We start from the raw sequence: 9,527 nt of genomic DNA, 5'->3' as shown, positions 1-9,527 counted from the left end.
TGACTTCCAAATTATTCATTTTATTTTACAGACAGATGTTAAAAAGTTGAGCTTTACATTGAATTGGTCTGTGTAGAGAAAAAAAACAGAGGGTGGTTTAAATAACAGATGATAAAGTGCAGTTTCTTATTACATAACTGTTTTACAGTTTCAAGTTGAAAAACTAAGCAGTGAATTCCTACCCAATGGATACTGAGAAGCAAGCGCAGACATGTAAACACGGTTGCATCTTTTCATAATGAACCAGTTATTTTGGAAAACCGAACAAAACTTAAACAAATATGTGTTGCATGCTTTGGCCACCAATTACTCTGCATTGACCCATTCCCTCTGCGTTCCCCAATACACACAAAAATAAGAGACTCGGGTCTACCTTACATTAATTAATGTAAACGCTAATAATAAAAAAAAATGACAGGCAGTTGGTATCGCCAGGCAATGAGGCTTGTATGAAAGCAAAAACAGACTCCCTCCATCCCCCATGACAGTGCCCTCTCCCCCGCCCCGCATCCCCACGGGAAGCAACTAGGACTGCAAACATCATACCATACCCTTCAACCGGTTGGGATATGGTAGTCATGGATGTCCTGCGCAACACGTTAGAAGAAACAGAGGGGTGAGAGACACACTGTGGGGCCCCCCTATAGCGATCGCACCTTGAATTAAACCGTGGCTCTGATCTCAGTGCATGGGCAGCATGCCAGAGCGCGCGTGTGTTGGGTCCTCCCGTCAGACAGGTTTGAGATCGAGTTTCACCTGGAGGGAGATCGGATTGGCCACCGGGGAGTGGATCACAGCGAGGCCGTATGAGGAAAGGATGTTCAGAGGCTGCCCGGTTTACATGATGACACACGGGGCTCGGCTCTTGGTGAGCTTCGCCACCGGTTTGCCGTCCTGGGCTTTCTGGATCGCATCCATGACCTACACGAGGCGAAGGAATGCTAAGATCAGATCTCGGCTGGGAGTTTTGAAAGTATTTGCATGCCTCTACGAGGAGGAAATTATAATGAAAGACTCACTTCATCCTCGATGGGGAAGCCTTTCAGCTCGAGTTTGGAGAAGACCAGCTGGCCGTTGATCTCTATCTCGAAACTACCTGTTGACGGACAAACAGAAACAAAAGAGAAAAGTAAATTGTAGTTGGGGTCACACATCCACTCCTTACCTGGCAAGGTGAGGAGTTTGATGTGCACTCATTGATATCACATCTTTTCACATTAATAATATTTTTTGAATATACATTAATAATACATAATAACATCAAAGTGGTCTACTTACTGGACCGGCCCACAAACCCAGACACATCCGCTTCAGGGAACTCTCGTAGGACTACTTTCCGGAGCTCCTGATAGCGGGGTCCGTACCCTCATCCGCCACTGAAACAAGAGGAAGAAGATAAACTAATCAATCACTGCAATTAATGACCCATGAATCCAAGGGTCACGTCATCAGCCACAGGCATACAGTGGTATGTTAGCCGGCTAGCCATTAGCTGCTTATCAAAGCCGGCTGCTGAATCGCAACGGGACATTTGAACATAATTCAACATCAACGCGCACAACTAAGTTATTTCATCCCAGCCATATTTACCAGTATTCAACTCGGACCTGGACCTTCATTTTTGTTCCGTGTAGCGTCTGGAGACTGTAGCTACGCTGTTCGATTCACGGTCAGGCAGCACACTGCGGGATGGGGCTTAGACAGCGGTATATAAATACTGAGGGGGCGGGGCTTAATCAGAGGTATATAAACAGTAAGGGGGCGTAAACAATGGGGGACGGGGCGGAGAGAGATCGTGACAGGGCGAAATTAACTGTTGTGCTTGGAGTATTACATTACATTTTACATTATATCACGTTACAGTACATTATTTACATGGGACAGTATGATGCAGGCTGGGAAAACTAAAGAGGCGACGAGAGAGGGCTAGAAGCTATGGAATGGTTTAACCCATGTACAGTATAATTACAATTAATATAAATCAATATGACGACATATACTTTCATCCCCACAAGTGAACCATTGGTCATTACTTCTGTCATAATGAACAACAGTATTGTCTCCGAATTGATTGATTTGATATAAGATACTAAATAAGACTTAATAGGCACCCAAAAGTCGGCAGTCGAAGGAGGTGGCAGTATTTACATTTTTATTCATACTGCAAGGAAGTGTTCAGACCAACTTGTTAATCATCTGGACGTCAACCTTCAGACTCATTAGCACAGAAGGTAGTGACACATTAACCTCCACACCTAGGGGAGGCTAAAAGATGTTGGAGAAGCTCCCTAGTGGAGTTCTGTAAAGGTGTAAATACAGTCGGGCCGAGCTGAAGACATTACACTCGAATGGCAAAGCAAGAACTATCATGTAAGTGTTTATTTCAATATTTTGTTTTCATATTAATTTGAACTATCTACCAGACCAAGCCAACAAATTGGCTCAAGTAGCTTATTTATTTGTATGTCATGAGTAGGCTAATATATTTAACATGTGTATTGGCTCGTTCGCTTCAGTAATCCACAATTCAGTGTGGTTCGGATGGTAGCTTACACTAAGAGTATAGGGTGTCCAATAGTGTCTTTAAATAGGACTTTACTGTGGATACTGTTTGGTTGCATTATTGTTGTGCCACTGAGGCTCATAGACCACAATTCAAATAAGGTGTCAGCCCGAAAACCTAAACACGCCCAATCTCCCAAAGGAAAAATACATTGTTTCTCTTGTAAGTTTCTTGCATATAGGCCTATTTATCTAAATGTTTTTATTAAACCCGTTTGGGAATTTAAATGTAAACTCTTAAACAGTACATCAAACTATAGGACGCCATAAAGGGCATATATATATATATATATATATATATATATATATATATATATATATGTGTGTGTGTGTGTGTGTGTGTGTGTGTGTGCGTGCGTGTGTGTGTGTGTGCAGTCACCTCAATATCTGTGGTTCGAGATCACATTTCAACAGGTTCTTATGTTCTTTGTGACACACATATTTACATTACATGCAAAGACATACACATAAACAAACCTGCACGGACAGACAGGCAGCTCAGCTCAGCTCATAATGAATGTGCTGTAACTTCATCTCAATCAAGTGACAAGTTAACCCTCTGATGGATGGCATCATGTCTGAATCAGTACGGCACACGGCGAAGTGTTTACACTGTAAACAGGATCCAAGTCAAACAAACTACATGGAGACGGCGAGTTTTATGCTCCTCCCAGTTATTTTGTTATCGTTGTTTTTAATGGAACATGATTTAGAGTGGGTTAGTTACTTCTGTTTTCATACAGTGAATGTTTAATCAGGGATTATAAATGATTGTGTTTTCTTTTTTAGTGTGTGTGTGTGTGTGTGTGTGTGTGTGTGTGTGTGTGTGTGTGTGTGTGTGTGTGTGTGTGTGTGTGTGTGTGTGCGAGAGAGAGAGAGAGAGAGAGAGAGAGAGAGAGAGGAGAGAGATAAAGCGAAATAGGGAGGGTAAAATAGGGAAATGGAAAGACAGACAGACAGACATTGAGACAATGTCAAAACACACCTCGTCATTTAGATTTGACATTTAGATATTGCTTGTGTGTGTGTGTGTGTGTGTGTTTGATAGAGAGAGAGAGAGAGAGACAGAGAGAGAGAGAGAGAGAGAGAGAGAGAGAGAGAGAGAGAGAGAGAGAGAGAGAGAGAGAGAGAGAGAGAGAGAGAGAGAGAGAGAGAGAGAGAGAGAGAGAGAGAGAGAGAGAGAAGAGCCTATCAATTGTTTGACCTAACCCTCACTCTCCCCCCCTCTTAGGGGAGGACGGTTGCAAATCACACCTAAAAATCATCCTCCTCGGCGGGCGAAACTCGGGGAAAAGCGTTGTGGGCAACCTCCTGCTCGGCAAGGAGGAGTTTGTGACTAGGGAGCGGACCACCTGCTCCAAGAGGCAAGGGGTGATGGCGGGGCGCTGGATCTCCGTGGTGGACACACCTGGATGGTGGTGTGACCTGGGAACACGAGAGACGGCAGAACTAGTAAAGAGAGAGATCGCCAGCAGTGCACTTTTGTGTTTCGCGGGACCACATGTGTTCCTGATTGTCGTCAAGGCGTGTTCGGACTTCTCCGAACAGCGTCGGAGGGCTCTGGAGCAACACGTTGCCCTCCTCGGCGAGGCAGTGTGGCGGCACTGTATCGTTCTCCTCACTTGCGTGGATAGGGGAGAGCATGGAGCGGACGAGAAGAAGGACAACAGCGGCCTCCAGTGGCTGGTTAAGAAGTGCGGCCAGAGGCGCCATCGTCTCACGCTGCCTGGCGACACGGTAGGCGGCCAGGTCACACAGCTGTGTGTCAAAATACTGAAACTGGCCACCGAGAATGCGGATAGACCTTTTGAAATAGAACCCAGCTGTTTACGTAGGATCAACCAGAGCATAAAGATGGTGGAGGAGAGAGCTCTGCAGAGGTTCCTCAGGACGAGGGAGCAAAGAGCTCAAATTCAAGGTCCGTGACGTAACATAACTTGAAATGAATGCAACTTAATATTGTTTCAAATATTTGTTTAGATAATTTATTTTTTATCTAAACAAAAAGACATAAAAGAAAAAAGAGACGTAACCCACAACAACTCACCTCAAACTGTAACAACTTAATATGGTAACCGAATATTCAACCAACTATAGTTTGTATTAAAGCCTTTAAAACCCGTGCTTTCGTATTTATCTTACCCGCAGAAGGTGTGCGCCCCCTCTCTGACCTCAGACTGGTGGTGCTGGGAGCCACTGGTTCTGGTAAGACCTCCGCGGTCCACGCCCTCCTAGGCCTTAGCGACGCCCAGCGGGAGGGCGCCGGGAGAACGGCGCGGTGCCGGGTCCACCGCAGCGCCGGCGTCCTCGACCGGGACATGACCGTGGTGGACACGCCCGGCTGGTGGAGGAACTACTACGCCCTGGAGACCTCCGCCTTCGACCGGCGCGAGCTGTCCCGTAGCGTGCGTCTGTGCCCCCCCGGGCCCCACGCGCTCCTCCTGGTCGTCCGCGTGGACCGCGCCTTCACCGAGACCCACCGGAGGGCCGCGCAGGAGCACGTGGAGCTGCTGCTGGGGCCCGCGGCCTGGGGCCACGCCCTCCTGGTGTTCAGCTTCGGCGATTGGCTGGGGGACACGAGCGTGGAGCGCTTCGTGGAGAGCGAGGGCGAGCCGCTGCGGTGGCTCGTGGACCGCTGCGGCGACAGGTGATTATTTTTGACCACCTGTTTCGACACCAGTTATGAATGTTTTTTTCTCCACATGATAGACATCGCCATATACGGTTTCATGAGTTTGTAGATAAATGACACTACAAACATGGCCTCTTTGCCATTCTGCCTAGGCCCAGAACAAAAGTTTACCTGGGTAAATGAAAACCTGTAGGTGTGGCTTATTGACCATCCCGCCCACTTCCAATACAAACTGAATCCCTCACTTTGTTTTGAGAGATGCTTCGTGAACCACCTGCCAGATCATTGACCTTGTGTCTCTGAATAAACCACCTGTTGAACATTTACCACTCTCCGAGTCATACCGAGCCCGAAACTACGATACAACAAAGGATCTAATTAGTTGTTCATCACAGGTACCACGTGATGAACAACAAACGCACGGGAGACGCCGGCTTCCAGGTGGCCGAGCTGGTGGGCAAGGTGGAGGCGATGGTGGCGGCCAACCAGGGCTGTGGCTACCTCCAAGCCGGAGGCGGTGTGACGGACGAACCCCTCCTCTCGGAGGAGGAGGAGGAGGAGGAGGAGAGGAGGAGGAGGAGGAGGGCGGAGCAGGAGGCAGCCGACCAGAGGCTCCTCCTGAAGAACGAGCAGAGGCAGGCGCTGAGGTCTGAGCTGGGTGAGGGAGACACAGACGTCAACGCGTGGTTGGACAACCTCAAACCGTCATCGACCTCGTCACACAGATTGCTTTATGAATCGCCTGTTTCTCTGACGTCGCTTCACTTAACATTTACATTTAGAGCTTTTATTTAGCAGACGTTTTTATCCATTGCGATTTACAATAAGTGCATTTTTGGGGGGGAGGCGGAGCCTATGCAGAGGCCAGGTGAACTCTGAACTCAGAACCTCGTTCCTCGTGTTTTTCTAACCGACGAATCAAACCTTTGTTTCCATCAGAGAAGCTCCCCCCTACCTCAGACTTGAGACTGGTACTGTTGGGCGGCAGAAACACGGGCAGGACCTCCTGCGGAGACACCATCCTGGGCCGAGGGGGTTTCCACGCCGACGACCGGGCCGCCGCGGGCGCCGAGCGACACGCCCGCGTGAGAGGCGTGGCTGTGACGGTGGTGGAGCCGCCTCCCCCGCCGCCGTCCTCACGTGGCCGCGAGCGAGAGGTCCCACGCGGCCTGAGTGCCCTCCTGCTGGTGGTGAACGCCAGCTCCTCCTTCACCTCCTCTCTCCTGGAGGCCCTGGAAGAGCAGGTGATGGGAGGTGCGGAGGAGAAGCAGGAGGAGGAGGAGGAGGAGGAGGAGGAGGAGGAGGAGGAGGAGGAGGAGGAGCAGATGGTGGGAGGAACGGAGAAGGAGGAGGAGGAAGAGGAGCAGACGTTGGGAGGAGCCGAGGAGGTGGAGGACAAGGACGAGGAGATGGTGGGAGGAGCAGAGAAGAAGGAGGGGGAGGAGGAGGAGAAGCAGATGTTGGGTGGAGCGAAGTTGGCGGAGGAGGAGAAGAAGAAGAAGAAGAAGAAGGAGAAGAAGGAGGAGGAGAAGCAGATGTTGGGAGGAGCAGAGGACGAGGAGGAGAATGAGGAAGAGAAGGAGGAGGACAAGGAGATGCGATGGAGCAGAGCCATGGTGCTGTTCAGCCACGGCGACTGGCTGGGGGACACGAGCATCGAGGAGCGGATCGAGAGCGAGGGCGAGGCCCTGAGGAGCCTGGTGCAGCGGTGTGGGAACCGCTACCACGTCCTGGACAACCGGCACCGGGGAGACGGGGCCCAGGTCCACCGGCTCCTGGAGCAGGTGGAGGAGATGCTGCTGGGGGCCAGGCGAGCTCTGCTCCAGAGAGGGGGGGATTCAATCAGAAACACTGTGACTCCGGCAGTAAGACACCGACAACAGGGGATAGCGGTGGGTCAACGTCACAGGAAGATCCGAGATTGTGAGTATGCTGTAATTAAACAAAACTCACGGTGACTTCCACTTGTTTTACATGCCGTTAGCCTCATAGCATAATTTCCTAAGTCATAGGTTAAGGTTTTGGGGAAAGAAAGGAACTTTTGAACTTTTATTGAAACAGTAAGTTTGACCGCATTTGGCCAGTATATACATGTAGGCAATGAAGCACACTGAAACAGCAGCTTTAGGAGAGCAGAGTGAGTTTAGAAATCACAATTTGGCCAGAATATGACCCAGGCAATTATGCTACGACTGTAATTGGTGTATGTGGTGTATTTGCACTTTTTGTACCCCTTTTCCCCAACATGAACCCTCCCCCAATTCTGCCATTATTGTCCTTTCCAGTGGGGTTACCCTGCACCAATAACTCATCACCCCTGGACTGTCCAGCGGAGACCAGCATGAGTTGTCGTGTGGTCGCACGACCAGAACAGACCAGATTGGCTCTCAGCATCTACATCGACATGAACGGCCTGGCCTCGCGTACGGCCTGCCCTGACCTCAGAGACGACAAGGTGCTGAGATGGACCTTGAGGGACATATTGGCCGCGATGGGGATTCTGCCAAACTGGTCTCGGACCAGTTCTCCACACGACCGCGTGGAGTTACGGAGTGAAGGGCGTGTCTGCGTGTCCCCCCTGAGACGCAGGGGGGCTGAGCCGGCCTCCCCCTCCCACCACCAGAGGGCGCTGACGACAGCGGCGGCGACCGAGGAGGACGCCGTCGCGGCGCGGTCGCCGTGGCAACCCAGAGACGACGCCCTGAGGAAGCTCTTCGCGACGGGAGACCTGCAGGCCCTGATCGACCAATGGGGCAGCAGCAGCCTGGAGGAGCTGGAGGCCTTCGTCGACGCCCACTTCGAGATGGTGTGGGAGCGGGCCATGAGCTCGGCGTCGGAGGATGATGATGTCACGGAGAGGGGCGGGGCCACGGGGGAGGAGGGGCTGTCCAAGCTGCACCTGCTGGAGGACATCCAGAGGGACGTGACGGAGATGAAGCAGAGCCTGGACAAGTGCTGGAAGGTCATGCTGGAGCTCCTGGAGGCCCACAGAGGAGGCCAGCGCCCTGCAGAGGAGGACTCACAACGGGCAACACGTGACTGACGCTGTGTGTATGTCTCTTTAAGAAAAATCCATTCGCGGAACGACTTTCACTTCGACTCGATTTGTCCACCAGGGGGGGGTGTTGTATTAGAGATGTTTGACAGTGGGATAGCGGATTTTGTGTTCAGTCTTCAGTTCTTCTTTTCAGGGAAGCTGACTCTGCTGATGTATTCTAAGTAATCCATTATGGCACCCATTCCACTCCTCCCCCTCCCTAGAAGAGGGACCCCCCACTTTGCGACCCCTCTCAACATTAATTAAGTTAATATTCTTTCTTGTCCTTTTGGGGGGCTTGGCTTAGGGGGTGTTACATACATTTAGCCTGTATAAAGGGTAATCAGGGCTGGTTTAGGGCAAATTGAAAGAGCAATATATCACATTTGAGTACATGCAACTTAATAACTGCAACATTGTCTTACAAAGGAACGAAAGATTGTAGCACATCAAATCACAAAGAAGATCAGACGTTATGTAAATGAACATCTTCTTGTGTGTGTGTGTGTGTGCAGGTGTGCACATTTGTGTGCACGTGTGCGTGTGCATGTGTATTTCCAGGGCGTCAGCAGAACGACCCTGCTGAGAGAGTGACGCTGTTGGGTTGAAACCCTTATTTTTTCAGCGGTGTGCTATTTTTCACTTAGGCAAATTGGCTGAGGCGGGTCTAGAGAGACCGTAACAGTGAACGCCACAACCCGTTGACACGGACGTCACGACAGACACCGACAGAGTCCTCCTTGGTCAAGGGCGACGGAAACCGTATTACGCCGAAGATACATCCCCTTTGGATAAAAGCCTTCACGAGGAAACAACAATTTAGATACCTGCTTGTCTTTGTCCCTCGAATAAAGAGCAGGAAATACGTTGTGGTCGCAATAAAGCCCGTTTGTAAACCTGCCAGCCAACATGAAAACACGTTTGTACGCCCTGCACATTTCCCATCTTCGGTCTAGTTCCGTTTTGTTGAACTTAATGATGTTATTTGCGTACGAAGGCATTAGGAAGGCAGTGTGTCTTGAGTTGAGGCCGCAGCGTAGGAGGAGCAATGGAAATGTTTAACGAGTGGGAGAGAAGAAAGGGACAGCACGCTCCACCATTAGACGGCTGTCATGATGGCCAGTCTTAGTGACGGCGTCTTTCCGAAATCGTTTTCCTCTGAATATCGTTACACCTGCGGTGGTCCTCTTGTCTTCTCAGCCTGGGGCATCCGCCATCGCTGACGTCATCACATCTCTCCTCCTCGTTCTACTGCTGCCACATCATTCCACCCAGCATGTGGTCTGTCATTGTCTC

The 9,527-nt window shown here is 50.2% G+C and overlaps 2 protein-coding genes across 2 annotated transcripts; one reads left to right on the top strand and one right to left on the bottom strand.

Annotated features, from left to right (window-relative positions):
- On the bottom strand, positions 1-1,726 carry LOC115537259 (migration and invasion enhancer 1). The gene is made up of 4 exons (XM_030349041.1): positions 1,591-1,726; positions 1,279-1,376; positions 1,020-1,096; positions 1-921 (listed from the first exon to the last, which is right to left on the bottom strand). The coding sequence occupies exons 1-4, from the start codon at positions 1,617-1,619 to the stop codon at positions 838-840; spliced, it is 288 nt and encodes a 95-aa protein (XP_030204901.1). The 5' UTR covers positions 1,620-1,726; the 3' UTR covers positions 1-837.
- A 75-nt stretch (positions 1,727-1,801) lies between these two features.
- On the top strand, positions 1,802-9,130 carry LOC115532732 (uncharacterized). Its single transcript, XM_030342605.1, has 7 exons — positions 1,802-2,370; positions 3,794-4,480; positions 4,711-5,209; positions 5,590-5,852; positions 6,134-6,522; positions 6,565-7,117; positions 7,480-9,130. The coding sequence occupies exons 1-7, from the start codon at positions 2,349-2,351 to the stop codon at positions 8,235-8,237; spliced, it is 3,171 nt and encodes a 1,056-aa protein (XP_030198465.1). The 5' UTR covers positions 1,802-2,348; the 3' UTR covers positions 8,238-9,130.
- Positions 9,131-9,527: the final 397 nt, after the last annotated feature.

The sequence above is a fragment of the Gadus morhua genome, chromosome 2, assembly GCF_902167405.1.
Source record: "Gadus morhua chromosome 2, gadMor3.0, whole genome shotgun sequence".
Taxonomy (NCBI): Eukaryota; Metazoa; Chordata; class Actinopteri; order Gadiformes; family Gadidae; genus Gadus; species Gadus morhua.
This window is presented reverse-complemented; position numbering and strand designations above follow the sequence as displayed.